The 20,710-nt window shown below is 48.1% G+C and overlaps 1 protein-coding gene across 1 annotated transcript in view; it reads left to right on the top strand.

Annotated features, from left to right (window-relative positions):
• LOC129384652 (sperm-specific sodium:proton exchanger-like) overlaps positions 1 to 18,409 on the top strand; it is a 29,036-nt gene extending 10,627 nt beyond the window's left edge. Inside the window, exons 5-13 of the mRNA XM_055070244.1 lie at positions 880 to 1,083; positions 2,739 to 2,951; positions 3,764 to 3,901; positions 4,465 to 4,590; positions 4,719 to 4,814; positions 5,472 to 5,651; positions 10,833 to 10,970; positions 14,420 to 14,617; positions 17,542 to 18,409. Coding sequence (XP_054926219.1) covers positions 880 to 1,083; positions 2,739 to 2,951; positions 3,764 to 3,901; positions 4,465 to 4,590; positions 4,719 to 4,814; positions 5,472 to 5,651; positions 10,833 to 10,970; positions 14,420 to 14,617; positions 17,542 to 17,715 — 1,467 coding nt within the window. The 3' untranslated portion in view covers positions 17,716 to 18,409. The remainder of the gene's footprint in view (positions 1 to 879; positions 1,084 to 2,738; positions 2,952 to 3,763; positions 3,902 to 4,464; positions 4,591 to 4,718; positions 4,815 to 5,471; positions 5,652 to 10,832; positions 10,971 to 14,419; positions 14,618 to 17,541) is intronic.
• Positions 18,410 to 20,710: the final 2,301 nt, after the last annotated feature.

Below are 20,710 nucleotides of genomic sequence, written 5' to 3'. Positions count from 1 at the left end.
GCGCAAACGTGAATGCTCTGCACGGTGCAGGCACATGGTGGCACAGAGCTCAACCACACACAGTAGCAGTAACGAAATGTATTCTTCTTTGCTGCTGGCGTAAATTTAACGCAGGAGTGTAACCCTTAAGACGTTGTTTTTTAAATGTTTAAGATGTTTTACAATTGGTTAGAGCTATATTAGCTCTTTGTTTGGCTGGTTAAAACGCTTTGCATCTGGTTAGAGCAATATTAGTTCTTTGTTTGGATGGTTAAGCTCTGCGCCAACGGGTGGCTGGGCCGTGGAGACCGATCAGGCAGCTCACGTACGCCTACGATAAGGTTCCTTCATCAGCTTGAGTTTATGTATTCACCGTTCCGTCGAAACGTTCTGCTAGTGTGTGATTACCGGAATACACGTTCGGCACTACGACAGAATGCTCGCAACGCATGCTGCTTCGATAGCTCTCGTTTGGGGTCGACTTCCAAGCAGCTAGCGTAGAGTTTGGAGAGGCTTCGAGCGCTCGCTCCTAGAGAACCGGAAGTCGACGACACGACGTGCCATCATGACGCAGAGCCAGTGAATGCGGAGCTAAGCCCCGATCACTCGGCGAACGAGTTGAGAAGAAAATGCATGACTATGGAGGAGGGTAACTTGTAATCGTCCGTAGCTCTCTTAATATGAAACGTTTCACACAAATTCTGGTGCGAATGATTAACTTTAGCTGCACCCTACGCGTCTACAAAGTTTGTCCGAACCATCTCAGGGGGCCTTTAAGCCTCCTCCAATTTTCTTCTTGCTGCAAGTGACCTGGCAAAAGTCTCATCACGGCAGCGATAACATGTGCTTAGGCGAACGTCGTTATATTTACCCAAATAATCTGCCCGTGGCGTTTCGCAGCTGTCGGCGTACGGCCAGAAGGTCGTCAACTTGGATAACTACAACAAGCTGGACCTGATTCTAATGGCGTCGTGCATGGCGGTGCTCTTTGTGCATGTGCTCGTGCATGTGGTCGGTCTGGGCGTGAGGCACGAGCAGATGCTCTGCATCCTCTTCATCGTGGTCATCTCCGCCCGCTTCACGCACGCCATCAAATACGTCGAGGTACGTGTGCACGGACGGAACATGGCCTCAGAGACACGCGCCACAACAACACATTGCCACATTCGGACAGGTTGCCGAGTGTGGTGGGGTTGTAATTTTGAACTACGAGGGCGAATCAGAAATTACTTGCCGCTATTTCTTTTAGCCAAATTACGGCTGTAAATGCGAAGTTAGCGTATCGATTCCCAGCGGTGGACCTTTCTTGGACCGGCCCGGCCTTATCTGTGGGTAGCTCCGCGGCACGGCTCTGCTATCCGTTGTTGAAGATGGCACTTGTGCTTGCCGCGTCCACCGCGTACAAGCAACGAAGTGTGATTCGTTTTCTGTGGAGCAAGGGACGATCGAAATTCACAGGGAAATGCAGCCCACGTATGAGGAAAGGTGTCTCGCTTTGAAAGTGTGAGGGTGGCGTTGTGAGTTCGCAAAAGGCCGAGAATACCGACGGTGGTTCCGCAGTCAGCCAGACGAATCCTACCACAGGGGCATCAAAAACTTAGTGCTGCGATGGGTCAAATGTTTGAACCGGTGCGATGACTTTGTGGAAAAATGGAGTAAGGTGCGTAGAATAGTACGTATGTTTGTAAGTGCCTGTATATGCCATATTTTGGCTAATAAAGAAATAGGGCCATAGACTTTCTGATTCACCCTCGTACTTCACCACTGAAGCACGCAGTTGAAATAGCGGTCAGACACGCTTCTATACCTTGAAGCTAGAAATACACGGCGTTTTATAAGCAACAAAAAGTTATGACAAATAAAACGATTCGTTACATTGATTTCAATACCTTTAAGCTCTCTACATAGAGGTTCATATCTGCAAGTGCACGCCACACAGAGACAAGAACATGTGCGGAGCGTTTCCGTTTGCGCATTACCAGTTCTACTAATTGATATAAAAGAAATGCCCTACAGCAACGAAATGTAAATATTGCCCGAATTGTGATTGGTAGTTCTCCTTCAAGGAACAGCGCAGAAGCTACACCATCGCATGAACTGTTCACGCTGAAAGCATCGTGGATGATTGGCGTGGCAAAAATAAAGAAAAGATAAACATAAAATTTTCCTACAATATATTGGCAGACTGTTTCTGCATAGGCTGCCAAAATAAAATAATTTCAATGTTCAGTGCACTGAACATTGAAGGATCTGCACTGAGCACCCTTTTTGAGTATGCCGCTCTTACCAGCGCAAGAACAGCTAGAGTTTCGACGATAAACCGTATTATTACCGCACATTGGTTGCTTAACCATGCACCCAAACTTAATACCCACCTACGAAGCCACTCTGAGAATTTTGGCATACGCACCCGTTGAAGCCCGTGCGTACACACACACACACGCACACGCACACACACACACACAGAGAGAGAGAGAGACAGAGAGAGAGAGAGAGATTATGGGATTACAGTTACAGGTCCGTGCAGACGCCGACAAAATTTATGACGTGCTGACGAGCTGTTTCGGAAATTTCAAGGCCACCCGTCTTTCTTTTCTTTTGTTTCATCTTTTCTGGCTTACCTAGCAGCGTCTCGCTGCAAGGACGGCTTATTATTTTTTCTTTTGTATTGTAGAAGGGTAACTTATACTAACGCAGCTTAAGTAATTTTTCGTTTTAGTGTCCCATCAAAGCACAGTGTGCTTGCAAATGCGTCGCAGCTGCTTCTGGTCCAGTGTGCGGAGCTGATCCACAGGGCGCTGGACACTGTCATCTACTCGGCGTACGAAGCGGGCCACGCCATCGTCATCGGCGAAGAGGAGGTCCAGAGGAACGTCTGGAAGTTCGTCGAGTCGGCCGACATTGCCATGGAGATCCGCGGCCGCGCCACTCTCAACCGGCTGCTCGTCCTCCAGAAGCTCGCGGAGGTGCAGGTGGGCTGTGTTACTCGCTCGCAACTTGGAGCAGGGGCCGCACAAGGGCGACACTCGTGTGTTCGTGACGCAATTAAGGAGCGCACTGGAGCAACCTAATTGCACCCCGAGGACATTTTCGCGATGTACAGCGATCAGCGATTCGAACGCAACATCCTGTGTGCGTGGCTGCCGGGGTTGTTCGCACCACTGGGGGACGCTAAGGCTCACAGAGCTGATGCTCCATTGTGGTATAAAGAACACCATACGTCGCTACCAGGCTGAGCCTGCCCTTGTTAACCAACATTTGAATGAGTTGCATGAAAGTTCTCATCAGTGAAGAAGAGGCACCCGCCGTGGTTGCGGGATCGAATCCTGGCCACGGCGGCCGCATTCCGATGGGGGCGGAATGCGAAAACACCCGTGTACTTAGATTTAGGTGCACGTTAAAGAACTTTAAACGTTAAAAGCGTGCCTCATAATCAGAAAGTAGTTTTGGCACGTAACACCCCATACTTTTTTTTTAAGGAGAACAGGATCCGAGGGTCTCGATTTTGTAAGTCGATCACAATCATAGAGTCACTCGTTTTATTTTAATTTGTTTTCTTTTATTGCAGTGTAGAAATGTTAAGCTAAAAAGAAGTGAAAGTAAACGAAAAGGCATGCCCAAGTGGGAGCTGAACTCGCAAACTTCCCATTATACGCGTGCGTTGCTCCACCAGTTGATGCTACGGCGGTGGCTGTTACTGCGTCTGACCCTTGGAGTGCTAGCCTTGGAGTCTTATCAGCGACACGCGTGTTCACACGAGATGCGGTTTAAACTCCTCCTGCAGTCTCGCTTCCCGGGAATAATGGTTTCGTTCCGGAGCCGCCAGGCCAGCGCCACCATCCTGAACGACCTGACCAAGCAGATCAACGAGATGCAGCGCGACGGCGTTGTCGATTCCGAAGACTACAAGTGGCTGCGCTTGGTAAGGCGACCAACGGGATCGTGTGGCTGAGCCTAGCTCCCCGTGTCAAGTAACTTTGGACCAACGTGACTCGTGAGCGCGGGTTTATAAAACCTTGCACCTTCTGGGAAGAACGAAAATACTCCTGCAAGAGGCTCCCTTGGCAGCTCAATACGCTTAGTACCACACTTCCTAGTACACTCAGTGCACATACACATGCACTTAGCGCTGGAGATGTTAAGGACGCACAAATAATTTAATCAAATTACTATATTCCTGCTCAAAACTCTCCTCGATTTCCCCTGTGCCTCCAACAAATTTGTGCCGGCAGTCCTGTTGACTATGGGTTCAAACAAGGTTCTCTGCATTCTTCGTAATTGTAATGAATAACTATAAAATTAAATCCAAGTTGTAATGTGAACCCAATTGCGTTACTGCATAGGAGGCGTGAATTTTCCTGGTACGCATAAGAAGGGTTCTAATAATTAGAACAATTTCTTTAACGCGTCGTTGCTGTTCGATAATGTGGACGAGACGATAACCCAGTGCTCAAGCGTTTTCCACCTCCTCCATCTTTCACGCAGGCTGTCAAGGACCGGCGCATGTACATCCTGTCCGAGGCATGTAGCTTGCCCACCAGCTACAAACCGATCGCCATGCTCCGGGTCATTCCGTGGATCAACTCGGACAGCATTCGGCAATTTCTAGCCGTGAGTAAGCGCGGCTAGGCCGTGGCGTTTGTTTTTAATAGACTCTACATCAAGAGACCGAGATCTGTCCGTTCTCAGTGCTTTCGCAATTACGCTCAACTTTCCTGTTCACAACCTTTGCCCTTTAGATCAAGATCAAACCGGTGTCCTTTGCTCCAACCGAAGTCATCGTGGAGAGGAAGGAAGAGAATGACATCATACTGACCTATTCAGGCATATTGAAGGTATGCATGAATCGTGAGCTGTTAACTGGTGGCACCAATTTTATATTGACAAAGGGCGATGCAGCGTCGAGAATATTTTCTTACGACAAAAAGAAAATGAGCTATCGATCGGTAAACTGCGAAACATTGGAGACGTTTCTTGCGCCTTGAGCGCAGTGAAACAAAAGTGAAGGTGTGCTGATACGCCTAGAAACCATGTCACATAATGGTTGCTTGCACACGGCGCAGTTTCGTAGTACTTCCGAGGGCGTACGATATGAACAATCAGTTGGTTTCTTTACAGACGCTTTTTTCCCCCACAAGGGCACATGGACGCATCCCAACTATGTACGTTATGCTGCTGGAACGCATCATCTTTTCTGCCGTATACTATTGAAAAGGGGTTTAAGCGCTTGCTTGCAACACCATGCAACGTGCATTACTTACTTCCTGTTTGCATCAGACATACATTTTTTTACGTGTATCGACCGCCCTTGAGAATTTCACACTGTATTAGACGGAACACACTTCGTAAATATACAGCTGTTGCTGAGTTTTAAGAAAACCACGAGGACAGGCTCCCTGCCTGCCCGCTAGTTCCCCAATTAAACCCGTCGCGCTCTGTGGATATCATCGCGATCGTCACGATAGAGGCCTATGGATCGGTTATCTCTGCAGATAGAGGGCGAGTACGAGGAGGTTGGCGACGGGGCGCTGCCCAACTCGGCGTCGACGCTGTTCTTCTTCAACGAGGGCTACTTCGTCGACTACGTGCCCGCGCCCGCGTGCATCGGCGACCTCGGCCTCGTCACCGAAGAGCCCTCGATCACGCGAGTCATTGCCGAGACCCAGGTCAACGTAAGCACGCGCTCTTTTCCTCTTCAATAGTTGGTTTTGTGCGTGGTGTGTACGGGGTGGTTATCTTACACGCGACTCGCTTTGAAGGTTGGAGAGGCGGAAAGCGGCACGTGAGTGCCGCTGCAAATCGGTCCCAAACATTCTTGGCAGCTGGACACGCCGAACGCAACTTGTGCTCTCATAGTGGAACCCAGTTCTCGCATTGTAAGCGAGCCACGACTCGAAGCTGGGCCTGCACGCCACCGAGTCGAGTGCAGCGCTTCCCTTCAGCTAAAAAGGACACTGCGCTTCTCAAGAATTTTCATGGAGTGTCGGTGAAGCGTAGTAAGCACTTCTGTCGAGGGGCGGCGTCTCCGTCTGCTTCATTAGTAGTGAGAAAGTGAAAGAAACAGAGATGTCGAATTGGGTACAAAGAACGGAGACAAAGAAAGACCATGAAGATTTACAAGAATGGGAGGAAGGAAATGAAAACGCACGTTTAAGTATTGGTGCAAATAGAGCAGGGAAGAGATTGCTACCACCGGATCCGTTGCAGGCATAGGTAGCGGTACCAGATAGAGAGGCTTTGAGGAAGAGAAAGAAAATATTAGGGCGATGTATAAAAAAATGGCTAGTATGAAAGGTGTGTATAGCATACCTGATTAGCTCAAGCAGGCTAGATGACTATTTGTTTCCGCCCCCTTTCATGGCTGATGCCCATAAATCCTCCTCCTCACCAGTTGAGGCGAGACGGAGTGTTGAGTGGAGGAACGTTCTCGTACACGGGGGTTCATCACTAGGCGTTTTGCTTGGTTGGTGTTGTACAGTGAGCTAACAGTGTAAGGGTGGGGGGCGTAAGGTCCCTGGACAAAGCCATGGAAGGACTCTGACAAAACTTAAAGGTAGCGACATTCCTCCTCGCCCGGCCTCTCCTTCAGCTGGCCTTCTCGCAGCTCGCTCTTTCTCACGGGTAGCTCGCCCTCGCAGTTGGGCCGTTCGCTCGGAAGCCACCCATAGAGTTACACGAGGGGAGACATCAAAAATTATTGTGGGGTGTTTGCGCATGAATTTTTACCGCAGTTAAGACTTGACTATTGTGTGCTCTGCTAGCAGCGATGATGGGACGCTATGAAACTGCCCAAAGCAGATGTCTTTTGTGCTTTCTCAGCGCGTAACTGCACGCTTTCTAGCTTCGGTTTGGCTGCCAGCTTCCAGTTAGAAGAAGGCTCTCGAGCCTAGTTTGGTGGACAAATTCCTTTTAATGTAGAGTGCTAGCACAAAAATCAGAATTCTGTCTCGCTAATAATGTATACTTAATGTACACGATGTTTATATAAATGCCAGAGCTTTGTTTGAGTGTTATGTTGTCCACTGCCATGCATTGCACTCGTAGGCAAGAACACTGTCGCGGCTTGCACAGATCAATCCGCTTCGCGAGTCATTTCCATTGCATTGATCTAATTCTTTATTTGGCTTTCTAAAGACCTTTGCCGATCGTGAAAGGGCGGTGATGAACGCTTCGCTGGTACACGCCAAAGGTACAGGTGTGTAGCACTATGTAACTACCCATTCAACGACTCGGATCCGTTTGCGCTGCTCGAAGTGCGTACGTGTGCACGTGCGTGTACCCAATCGATTGCTGTGTGTGCAGCTTGCGCAGCTTCATAATTTAATCATCTTAGTACCACGATGACCGAACGCAAGGCGCGTGACCTATGCGCCTGAATAACGCGAGCGTCATATATATAGAAACGTGCGCGATCAACGCGGAGCATCTCAGCTATTCTCGTCGGTTCGTTATGACGCTGCCATGTCTTTACGGTAGTGAAACTGGTCCTACGCTTTTATGACAAACTGGTGCCGTTGGCTTTCAAGCGCAACCATCACAGTGGAACCTGTACTTGATTTCTTAACAAAGCGTATGCAGGGACGAAAGTTACTCAGAGAAATAGTTTCCATCAATGAGCACTTCCCCCTTCACGCAGTTCCAAGTCAATATGAGCCAACAAACTGGTGCACCACTTTATCCTGCCGAGGCGGCGAAGCGGAGAAAGCCTACTCACAATAGTCAATCATTTGCGCTGGTAGTGAACAGCTTGTCCCCTCACAATATATTTGCAGAGCCTAGCAAAAGCATGGGCTGACAAAGCTACGCACTACAAAAGTACTACAACAAAAACACGTGTTACGTTTCTAGCACGATATATGACAAAACACAGCCTACGTACTCCATAGCTTCTTACACCTGTTGACGATAGCGCGATCAGGAAAACAAATCTAAACGAGCACCGGGAGTAGCACCCGCGCATAAGTTTACCCATGCCTGAGCTCCGTAACCCGTCAACAAGGCAAAAAAAGCTCCGTTCGTACACGTTTGCACCTCCAGTGCTCTTAAAAGTAATCCCTAACATAAAACAAAAAAAAAACTGAGTTCTTCAAAACTCGACGGCCCACTGTCATGGTGGTGAGTACGCCGAGATGCGAAAATAAAGGAAAAATAGAGAAAAGGGCGCGGGAAATACCACGTGATGGCGCTCAATCAAGAGTCGCAGACCTCCTGCCTCCTCTCAGGCTCCTCGCAGCAGCGGCGGCGGCAAAATACAAGTATGTCGCTACCTCTAAGTTTTATTCAGGGACCTTAGGGAGGCGCACCTGGGAACGCCGTGATGGTGAAAGCTTGATCTATGGCGGAATAATGCAGGCATCCACATTCAGCGAGATATTTATGATGCACTATACATGGGTGGCGTGTATGGCCCTCTCTCTCCGCTCGAGCACACACGTATGCATGGTCAGCAATATCTCGCCACTTTTTCAGGCGAAGCTTGTATTGCCTCACTCGTGTCGGCGTCGGTGTCGCCGTACGGAAAAATCCAAGCCGCGAGAAAATAAAAATTGCTTGTCGGGCTGCGGAGTCGAGCCACTGACCTCGCGGTGGCGAGACCACCACGCTAACCCATTCAGCCACTGTCGGTTCGTCAAACGTCACCTTTAAAGTGGGGTTTTATACGCATGAAGAAGTAGACGCAGCGCAGGGCGCGAGCCAATCACAGGCCTCCCCTCCCTCCGGAGGAGGGAAAGGATGTTATCGCGTGTTCGCTCGCCTCGCGCCCGCCGTCTTCCGTCTATTCAGGCCCGGCAGCCAGATGGGGAGGCCGCGCTTGATTCGTTCTGCCGAAGAGCAGGCTGCGTTCAAGGAACGGGAGCGGGCACGCGTCGTGCGTTCTGCCGAAGAACAGGCGGCGCTGGATGAACGCCGCCGGGAACTCGCTGGAAAAAGGGCTCGTTGTCGACGTGCGCACCTCACCGTGAGGGAGCGCGAAGTCGAAGCGTTACGACAACGAAGAACCGCGCGTCTCGAGCTTGGCTTGCACCCCTCTTCACAGTAGTAAAAGGGCGGTCATTTTTTTTTCTAATGTGCATACCTTTTTTGTAAATTCATATTGCAGATCATAAATAGGCCATTTTGCAAAATAGATAGCACGTCGTAAAGCTTTTCTAGCATCTAACTGTGCAAGAATAACCGCCGCTTACGAGCTGTGCCTGCCACTCCATACTGAAGGATTTAGGATCACGCATTTTAGAGCAGGCAAATGTGGATTGGCTATAACACCACGTTTTGAACCATGGGGTTGCGCTTTGAAGCAAATACAACCAGAATATAGACACTATGGAGCGAAAGAAAGATTTATCTTCGCTACCTGCCGGCATGCTATGGGTGTTAGAAAAGTATTCCCCACTTCATGGGTCATTCGTTGCACACGCCATATCCGTATAAGCGCGTCATAACTATCGATACCTCAGCAAGCGATGGGGCTATTGAGAGACTGTTGCCATATCTTATATTGCGCTCTGCCCGCGCTAAACTTAGAGATGTATACCTGCCAACCTGAGTACTTCGTTGATGGGGAGCTGAACCACGCGGAAAAAGGGGGAAGGAGGGGGGGCAGGCGACGTCAAAAAAAAAAAATTCTACCCTGTTTCCTGCACTGCAGCAACGTATTTGAATGGCGGACAGTACAGTTACTAGACGTCTCGGGGCTCATACTGTGACCCGAAACGGCGCGTATAATTAAAGAACATGCACTATGTCGCAAAACATTGGCAGCTTGACACACTTTAATATTCGTCATCGCACAGCAACACTGTATGACGGAGAAGCTAACTTAAGAAAATCGGTCATAATGCAACACATAGACCTTTGTGTCACGCGAATTCCTTCGCACCTATCACGATCATAAGCGAACTGAAGTCAGGGCTACGCTGGCTGCACACAAAAGGCTTGGTCTTAAAGCGTACTTCGTCTAGCTATCAAGCGCGTACTGGTAATCACGATGTGGCTGGCTGCATGACGCGTTTTGTTTTGTTTTTCTCTCAGTGGGATTGGGTCAGTATTTTGGGAGGTTTATGACCGTGTTCATACAAAAAGATATTGATTTACGACACCAAGGAGGAAAATTACGCGCACACTAAGGTTGGAATGAGTTCGTTCTTGTCTAACGTCACCTTTGTTACTCGCCAAGTAAACTTTTTTTATTAGTAGTTTTTCTTTACTTGCGTCCGAGCAGCGTGCTTAGACTAAGCTGCGTAACTTTGCTTGATGTACCGTGCTTTGAAGTTTGTAAACGATTACATAGAAGTTTACAGAAGTTAGCTTCGTGAGAAACTTCTCTAGCACATGCAAAACGAGAAAGTGGTAAATGAGAACTGAGTAATGGGGAATGATTAGAAGGCGGGTACAGTTCACTGCAACGTCCCAGCTGGTTAATTTGCTCGGCCCAATACCATTAGTCAGCTATCAATATCCAACTACCAGGCTAGATTACATTCACAAAGTACCAGCTTACACATTAAACAGAACAATCAGGGTTGTTTTTATTTCCAAGTACTTAACTCTGGCCTAAAAAATACAATACGAAGGGTTTTGTGCATAAGGTAATAACTAGCAACATGACATACATTACACACCAGAATTTCAAGCACACATTAGCGCTCCCCCTTTCTCTCCCCACAGAAAAAAAAAGAAAGGAAAGAAGAACGTTCCCATTGATGCACTCATGAATCTAATAATTAGATTGCAGCTTGTAAACCTCCCTCACTCCTGTAGCGCCCTTCGTAATCTTCAGTGTCGCGAGCCCCATAAAGACAATGTTCACGAAACATCCCATAATTTTCAACACGCTCTTTTTTTCTTTATTTCAGGCCTATATGATACCAAGAGAGCGAGTGATGGAAGCTATAGGAATCTTCACAAACGCGCCGAGTTTTCTTTACGACATCTGGGCGTACATTGCGAGAAATATAGGACTCTTGGTTCTTCAAACGCATCCCAAGTACCAGGCAAGTGGGATACCGCAACATTATTATTGAGACGTATTCTTTGAAGAACAGTGTTATCTGGAGTGGAATTGTGTTGTCCGGCAAAAGATATGCCCTATAACATAATACGTAGTTCTAGCGCAGCTCGATGGACCCTTGAATGAGGCCACGCACCAAAGGATTTGGGGGGTGCTGGCTGTGACTGTGGCACCCGGGCAAGCACTCTGTCCTACAAGTATACTATGTTTTCTGAGATAGAGAATCCTACATCGAAAGGGAAAATTCTCGACCACCCGAATGTAGCACTGAGCTACGAAGGAAACCCACATGGGTTTCTCAGAAAGAAAGCGTTTCAGTTGAGGAAAAAATTTCGTCCTGCTCCCGGATTCTCTAGGAGAAACGCGTATCGGCTTTCTTTGTAGCTTCGTGATACATACAGGTGGGTGACCAATTTTCCCCTTCCATGACATTTCCTCCGCCTTGCGAGATTTCGCAGATGATGATGATGATGATGAAAAACTTTATGTATCCCTCTTTAAAGGGAAGGGGGCAATAGAATAGAGGGTGAGAGGAGGAACTACTTGAAGTAGGCCTCCTTTATCCTCTCAGCCCACTCCAGGATGGCCTCCTGAAGATTGGGCCTGGAGCTGCGCAAGGCAGCCTCCCGTTGCTCCTCACTAGATATTAATTGCCTGAGGACAGGGGGAAGGGGGTGCTTAGGGCACCCCCACATGATGTGGTTTAAGTCTGCTTTGGGAGACACAGAATTTACAAGAGAGAGAAAGGTAAATGGCGGGATGAATGCGGTGGAGGAGGTAAGGGGACGGAAAGGTGCGAGTCTGCAGCTGTCGCCACAGAACTTACCACCTACGCGGGGATTTGCCCATGAGTGACGGAAAGGTTAAGCGGTCTAATCGGTAGTGTGTGCAGATGTCGTGGTAAGTAATAAGTCGATCCCGCGCTGTAAACGGCGCCTCCTCCGTGGCGAGGTCCGACACATCTGATGCCTGAGCCCGGACTGTAAATCCTCGGGCACTGGCATGAGCCGCCTCGTTTCCGGCAAGGCCCGCATGCGCGGGAGTCCAGATTAATGCCACAGTTTGATGGAAAGGATGGGCCAAGAGGAGAGAAAGGGCTGGCTTAGAGACCCTACCCGCTCCGAAGTTATGTATGGCTGCTTTGGAGTCTCTAACGATAACTGATGAATTTGGGATCGTGAGGGTCAGGACTATGGCCGCTTCCTCCACCTCCTCAGAGGAAGAGCCAGGAATGGAGGCGGCCGCAGCGACCTGCCCGTGAGAGTTAATGACTGATATTGCGCAATGATTTCTATTCCCATTTTCAGCGGCATCAACATAGAGCGCGCCTTTTGAGGTGGGGAATCGTTTTTGGAGAACCTTTGCTCGCTGCCTCCTGCGCTGTTTGTGGTGCACAGGGTGCATGTTTTTAGGAAGTGGAGGATGCAGAGGTTCTCGTGTATGTGATGTGGAATGGTGTATTTAGTCTTGATGATGGGTGCCGGAGTGATAGAGAGAGTTTGTAGAATGTGTCGACCTGTTGCGGTGTTAGAAAGTCTGCTATATTGGGATGTGAGGTGGGCTTCTGTGAGTTCAGTAAGTGTGTTCAAAGTTCCAGTAAGCATTATCCTTTCAGTGGAGGTACATATGGGGACCCCCAGAGCGAATTTATATATTTTGCGTAAAAGAGAGTCGATCTTATCTGATTCTGATTTAAGGAAATGTAGATATGGTGTTGCGAATGTAATCTTACTGATAACGAAGGCCTGGATCAAGCGGAAAATTTCGGCCTCCTTTAGTCCGCCATGTTTATTGGACACGCGCCCTAGAAGGCGCAGGGTGTGATCGACTGTGGTGTGGAGTGTATGTAGGGTATATGTGTTGAGCCGGTTGCTTTGAATGTGTAAACCGAGCATCCGGAGCCTGTCCACTCTAGTAACGGGGATGTGGTTTAGAATGGCCTGTATACTAGACATGTGTTTTCCGGCCCCCCGGTGGGATGGCTCGGATTTCTGAGGGGAGCATGTGAGATTCATAGCCCCTGCATGAGCCACGACGGCGTCTGCTGCGGCCTGTAGAGTGTCTTGAATCTCTCCGTCGGAGCCGCCAGTCGTCCAAAGAGTGATGTCATCGGCATAGATTGAAAACTTGAGATCGGGAATAGACCGCAATGCTTGCGCCATCGGCATCATAGAAAGATTAAAAAGAAAAGGGGACAACACTGAGCCTTGGGGCGTGCCGTAGCTACCTAAAGCGTACGAAAGGGATTGCTCTGTGCCTATGTGTATTGTTGCGGTACGGTTGGATAAGAAGGTACATATGTAGTCATGTGTCTTTCCGCCAACGCCAATGAGATTAGGCTCTCGGAGGATGGCGGAATGTGAAACGTTATTAAAGGCTCCGTGTAGGTCCAGACTGAGAATCGCTTGCGTATCTAGACTGCTATTGGGTGTAATGATGTCATGCTTCATTCGAAGCATGATATCTTGGCATGAGAGAGATTTTCGAAAACCTACCATTTCTGATGGATAAAGATTGTTGTCTTCCATGTATTTACTGAGTCGGTTGAGGATGACGTATTCGAGTGTTTTACCTAGACAAGAGGTTAGTGATATAGGCCTGAGATTAGAAGTGTTGAATGGTTTGTTTGGCTTTGAGATAAAAATTACCCTGGCACCTTTCCACGAAGTAGAGAGGGTGCCAGTGTCAAAGCAATGATTGAAGTACGCCGTGATGGCTGTGACAGAGTTTTCGTCTAGATTGCGGAGTATTTTATTGTTAGTAAGGTCGGGGCCTGGTGCTGACATTTCGCAGAAGTGATTTGTCAGAACCCACTATAGGAGCTATGCAGTCATCGGATGCCGTCTATGCCTATCCCCCGTATAGATAATGACAGAAAGTTCAGGAGCATATAATGGATTTACAATATTGCTCGGACTGAAGCCCTACCAGCCCAGGCCAGAACATTTGCTTCCTTATTTCCAGTAGCTGGAATCGCGCCGACCAAACTTAGCAGTGCAGAATAGCACTCATGAAATGAAGGACACAGCTTCTTGTAGAATGACTGGTCGCCTTCTTTCATTGCGACTACTGCCGGTTTATCTAAGAAACCAGGAATTGTTTAAATTCCCGATTAAGCTTAAAGTGTATGTGTTATCATCATCATCATGTGTGTGACCTTAACCTTCATCACGCCTGTGCGCGCATCATCAGAGTGGACTGTGTCGAGGGTCCTTCGCCGCGTCTCTCGGGCTCAATAAAAGTCAGCCCTTACTGTGACGTCACAAGATATATATTACTATTCGGACGGCACGGTTCACACTTGAAAAACACTTCAGAACTCGACTGTGCCTCCCGTGACCCGGTGTTTTTATGCTATTTTATAACGATTTGAAGCAGTTGCGTCACGGTTACTGCGCAACGCATTTAGTTCACTTACTTCAACTTGCACAGACATGGCCGCTTGAGAAGATCCAGCGCCGCTTGGACTCGTTCCTGATGCCCAACCTGGAGATAGCGACCAAGTTCATACTGACGCCCGACATCCACGACGCCATTCTGATCCAGGGCGTCGCTATCGATAGCGAGACGCAGGAGTACCTGGTCGGACCCATGTACGTGCCTCGCACCACTCGCAGGCTCAGCTTCCCTGTAAGTCATTCACCGCTGTCGTGTATCTTTGCATGCAAGCACACTGCACTATTCTACTGCACTATTCAAGCAGCCTAACGCGTTCTTGTACGAAGATTTAAGTGTGCAGTTCTGGTGGTACCAAGGTGAATGCACTTATAGCCGTACCGAAATCATGCTGTCGGCCGGATGCTATTGCTGCTGTAAAAAAAAAAAAAAAAAAAACACCTCATCAAAAAGTCCGGATGCAATCAGCAAACAGGTGACGTAAGCGTTATCACTTTTACACCTTGTTAGTTTCTACAGGGTGCAAGTGATAAAAGCGTGATAACATGAGCCACGCATGTGTCAGAATGATCATGTACGCAAGATCGTCGTGGAATGAAATGCCCGCATATGTACGCCTCCTTTCTCCACTCGTGCGACGGTGTAAATGGCTGTCATTTTGGAGTTGAGATCATCTAGCTATGCCGCGGTCCCTAAAATCTTAGAGATTCCTGCAAAAATTACTACCGGGGAACTCTGGCACTAGTTTCTAAGGGAGCTGTAAGCATATATCGCTTTAGCCTTCATGGGAATGATGGTTAGTAAACGTATTTGCGCAGTCTTCGTCCTACTGGCTTCGCATGGCATTGTGGCTTTGCAACTGTGCAAGCGGATCATATCCGACAAAATATTCCATTAAAAATGCCACACCTCGCAGTTCTTATGCATGTGCGCAGAGTCAAATCGCCTTCTGCGTTTACACACACAGAAAAAGGGGGGAGTGCTTCGAGATTTAGAGCAATAAAGGCCAGACAAAGCAGAGTAAACAAAGCCACATGAACGCTGGGAGCAACAAACCCGAAGATGAGACAAATTCATGTACTACGCATCATTCCCATGGTTGATGAACGATGCTGATGATGATTATTATTATTATTATTTATTGGCATTCTCTTTGAAACGGGACGCTGGAAAATATTCACCTAGACTGCGTAAGTTAATCAGGTATGCTATACATGCTTTTCAGTGTATCATTTTGTCTAGGTCACATTAATCTTTTTTTTTCTATTCCTTAAAGCTTGTACATCTAGCTGGTACCATTACTTAAGCTTTTAACAGATCCGGCACTATCAAATCTCTTTCCGATTTTTTTCCTCCAATACTCTCAACTTCTCTTGTTTACCTCGACTGCTCAATGGCTAATGCTTCCATCTACTTTAGTTCAGTGGTGCTGGAAAGTGTACGTTAACTACGGGTCTCACTGGGTGAAACCCTTCGCATTCCATTCGGATGTGCTGACTTGTCCCCCAATTTTTGCTGTAGCAGACACGTGTCTTATATTATTGCGAATGCAAGCTTCGTTAAATTTTTGTCCTTGGGCAACCAGCTCGGGCCTTTAATAACAAGATCATTGTCGTTTGTGTTATCGTACGGTATGGAACTCTGTGTCTAAAATAGCCCATTCATTTATTAATAATGTTCGCCTGTTATGTTATGTGTATCAATGCGCTTCTGAAGAAAGACGCAGTTTTGCACGGAAGGCGATGCATCGATTACGATAGCAATTAGCAGACAGCCATACGAAGTAAGGATAGTACTCTTTTCGGCCGTATCTACATGTAAACATTCGCTTGCTAACTAAATTAGTAATAAGCATGATGTCAGCGCACACATCAAACATGAACACGTCACACTCAATGACTGCAGACATTCGCTGTCGAAACGCTGGTGTGAGGAAATGCGGCAGCAGCAGCGAGGGAAAGGACATTCATACTGTCTGTCGCCTCAACGCAAAGCGATCGCCGAGGACACACAGCACGCACAAAGCTACGGGCTGCCGACATACTTCGGAATTGGAATGTCGAAAATAACGAAGAAAATGGAAATGAAGGTGGACGAAAAGATAATTTGTCGCCGGTGGTAGCCGAACCCTACAACCTCCACATTACACGTGCACGGCACTACCAATCGTGCTACGGGGATGCACTCATCCGCAGTTGCGATCTTGCCATTAATAAGCAATGGCGTTCGACCATTTTTGCAGTGCCCCTTTAGTTAGTGTCCAAATTTACGCCCCAGCGATGACTCTCTCTGCACCCATGGTAACACAAGCTAATCTCGAAGGCCATGTTTTATGCTTAGTGCAACCGCCGGAAGCGATGGGGGAGCCTGAAAAACGTTGTATAGACGCCATGTTTTGAACACCACTTATTACAGAGTTTTAGGGGGGGGCAAAAGTTTGGGGCCCCAAAAGTTCGGGGCCCCAAAGAGCTTTGCGGGTGTTAGCGTTGGGTCACCCAAGAGTGAAGATCTTTAGAATAGGGCTTTGTGTTTGCGAATAGCGTCTTGCGCTTGCAGCGCCACTACGGCGTCAAAGAAAAGCTATTATAAATAATAAAATAAAATATACTATTTCAGGATAAGAAGAGTAATTTTGACATTCGTGTTTCCTCGTTTAATTACAATTTATAGGTTATTCTATTAGCAGCAAGCAATTACTTGCGCTTAGTTTTGAGTAACCAATTTTGCCTGCCTTCAAGGCTATGCTAAGCCGTGTTAGGCCTACGAGCCATTAAATCGAGACTCGAATTCGGAATCAGCGGCGTCTAATAAATCAATCTTCATAACGCATGCTAGTTGAGAGAAAGCGATAACCGCAGTTACTTCTAGCTTGCGAACTTCACGCGTTACCACGAATCAAGCCCAGTTTGGTTATAGGTTAGAGCCGTCGCTTCGATGGGTGCCGCCATGCTTGTTGACGCAAAGCTTTTGGAGCAGCTTTAGGGGCTCCCGATAAATCAGTGAAATAGCGTGCCAGACGCAAAACCCAAACGCAGTTTGCGTCTCGAGCAAGTGCAGTGGCTTCGACGCTATTTCTTTGGGGCCCCAAGCGTTTGGGGCCCCTATTCAAAAACTCTGTTAACTGTGCTATACGCACTAAACTGTGGATCACTTTGCAGGGAATCTTTCACCAGCGGGTGAGGCCAGTGGTGATAGTGATGGCCGACAAGCGCTATCGCTTGCCAGCCGAGATTGACTGGCTGCAGCCCACCGAAGGCGGTGATAAAAACTACGACGAATACATGAACCAGGAGTTCGGACAGGAGCAGATGTACATCCAGGAGGACTACTGACCTGCTCCGGATGGTTCGCCCGTTAGAAGCCGGCGTCATCTGCGCCTTCGTGAATCGCCTGTAAATAACGTTTAGTGAAAATGTACACCGCGGAAATTCGCGAAACGAAACGTCGGCGGTTACCGCCGGGTGCGCATTTTTGTGTGTGTGTGCGCACGCGATGATTTTCACAAGCCAAATGAAAGCGAGTCAGTGAACTCGCGGGCTTGAAACTTCATTCGTTTTTCATTGTTTATTTCTGGTGGTCATTGCGCTTCGAATTCTATTTAATTGTAATCGACGATCGGTTATCTATATAGCGAGAAAGCACGACGGTGCGTTCATTAAGCACGCCGTGAGGCACTCATTGGAGTGAGTAGTGGAACGCGTTCAGCAAAATGTATCGAAATCAAGCCGAAGTGTACCTGGAACGTTTGTTGTGCACTTATGACGTTTTCTAAACGAAACCTGTCTGATTTAGCCGACCGCCGCTGTTAACCTGCTGGCTTGCCCAGTAGCTTTTTCGTTTTTCATTGTTTATTTCTGGTGGTCATTGCGCTTCGAATTCTATTTAATTGTAATCGACGATCGGTTATCTATATAGCGAGAAAGCACGACGGTGCGTTCATTAAGCACGCCGTGAGGCACTCATTGGAGTGAGTAGTGGAACGCGTTCAGCAAAATGTATCGAAATAAAGCCGAAGTGTACCTGGAACGTTTGTTGTGCACTTATGACGTTTTCTAAACGAAACCTGTCGGATTTGGCCGACCGCCGCTGTTAACCTGCTGGCTTGCCCAGTAGCTTACACACGGGTCAGCACTCGCGTCGGCGCTCACTTAGAGCCCCGTCTGTACAGTCCCTGTAAATACCCCGCTGGCCGGCTTGCTTCTTTACGGATTGTGCATTGAAATGGCCAAGGCTATAGGTAATTGTTCTCAGTGCAACAAATTCATGCCTTTAATTCTTTAAAGTTTCTTGCCGTGGTCTCTTGGGTCTGCTCAGTCTGTCTTGCCGAGTAAATTGGGAGGGCTAGACGGTGGTCGGAAAGTGGACTGATCCTGCGAAGACTGTGTAGTCCGAGATCGTGTGGACCACGTGGTTCGCGCGGTACAGGGCAGTGGGGGGGAGGGGGGGCGGAAGGAGGTTTCCGCGTCTTTCCGATTTGCCAGACTGGCACGTCATCGCTTCGTCGCAGAAGATGCGTTGCAGTAGATAAAAACGCGTTGCAGAAGACTAATTTTATAACATTTATTTGGAAGCGCTTAGCTCGTGGCGGACTTGCAGTGGTTGCATGGGTATGTCGCCCATCAGCAAAAGCCGCAGTTTCGCTCGAAAGGCGAAGCATCGATTGCGATAGCAAATTACGAGTAACAAATACGAAGGAACGATAGTAAATTTGTCGGCCGAGTAAACTTGTAAACATTCGCTTACTAAATCACAAAGCGTGGTGCCGCGCGCGCACAAGCAAACATCAACACATCTCGCTCGATGTCCGCAGAAACTCGTCGTCAAAACGCTGAAGCGTGGAAGCAGCAGCGGCGAAAACGCGGCGCGCACGAAGCTTGCAGCACTCGGCGCGCACTCTCTCGCATCCCAGATGGCTTTCAAAAATAGAGCGCGCACGGCCGTGCCGTACCCAGCAGCCGCCGGAGTAGAACGCCACCTCCCCCCCCCCCCCCACCATGCCTTGCGCGCGACGAAAGACGGCGCGCTTCCTTCCCGATCTCCTCCCTGGCGCGCGCGAGATTGAGCCGCCATCGTCGGCTCGCCCTCGCAAGTTTTCACTCGCGCAGACAACACACGGCGCGCGGTGACGATGTCATTGCCCTTGGACTTTGTACTGAACATCAGGATGACGCCGACCGCGGCGGCAGAAATTTGTCTGGAGTGTCCATATTATAATAAAAGGTGCTGTAATGTAAAAGAACAGCGTCAAACATGTTTGTGCGTGGCATTTGGGGCTGTTTTAATGCAGCACAATTTCTTGAAACTTGCTAACCGCACCCTTTGGATTCCTTAAAACACAATGCAGTCCATGTTTTTTTGATGGAAAATTAACTAGGCCTGAGCAGACGGCGTCAAAATCTATGACGTCGCGGCGGGGTGGTGTGGGAACTTCAAGGCAGCGCTTCCACTCCCCTCTCGTTCTGGCGTCCTTCCTGGCTTGCAAATGGTAACTGTGGTTTCTTTTTGGTATTGTGTAAAGGTGGTGTACACGTACTATTGAAGCTCAAGTAACGTTTATCTTAAGAAGTTAGACTTCAGATATAAATAACAGCCCGCCACCAGGCCGTTCCCATAACCGTGGTCGCTGATGCTGATACGAACCCTATCTCTCCTTTCACATCCCCCTATACCTCTAAAATCCCACACATCCTCTATCAATAAATTTTCCTTTCCTTTCAAAATGTAAATCTCTTATCAATCTTGTTATTTAAAAAGAAAAAAAATTATATGGCACTCTGCCATGTTCTTTTATGTTTAATTTGACTTTCCCTTTCCACCTGCGATACATTAGTGGTGCTGGTCTAGGCACCTGCCGTTTTAGCCTCTCTCGCTTTCTGTCCGATTCTTCAACATCATTTTGGCTGGAAGAGGACAGCCAATTAGGGGACCCTCTTTAAACGTAAACTCAAGGAGCCAGGGAGATTAGTTCTGTTTATCAAGAGCTCCATTTACTGAGAGACATTGCAGAGAGCATTTCAAGAATACAAAACCAATTAACCGTGAGGATGGTTTTCCGTTGAAGCTGCGTTTCCGTTAAAGCGATTTCTGTTTATTGAGATTCCACTGATTACTGGAGGAAATGGAAGCACCTTTTTTTTTCTTACTGCGCAGAAACCTCTGCTCCATCGCGACGAGACCGCACTGCAGGAGCGCGTCATAATTCTGACGGACTCTCAGACGGCCTGCCAAAAATTTTCCAAGGTCAAAATTTCCAGGGCCGCACATCCCCTTCTGACTGGGGCGCACCAGCTCCCGTCATACATACAGTATGGACTCCGGAGCTTGAGT

The sequence above is a fragment of the Dermacentor andersoni genome, chromosome 5, assembly GCF_023375885.2.
Source record: "Dermacentor andersoni chromosome 5, qqDerAnde1_hic_scaffold, whole genome shotgun sequence".
NCBI classification, from domain to species: Eukaryota; Metazoa; Arthropoda; class Arachnida; order Ixodida; family Ixodidae; genus Dermacentor; species Dermacentor andersoni.
Note: the sequence above shows the minus strand (reverse complement) of the source record. Positions and strands in the feature narration are given on the sequence as shown.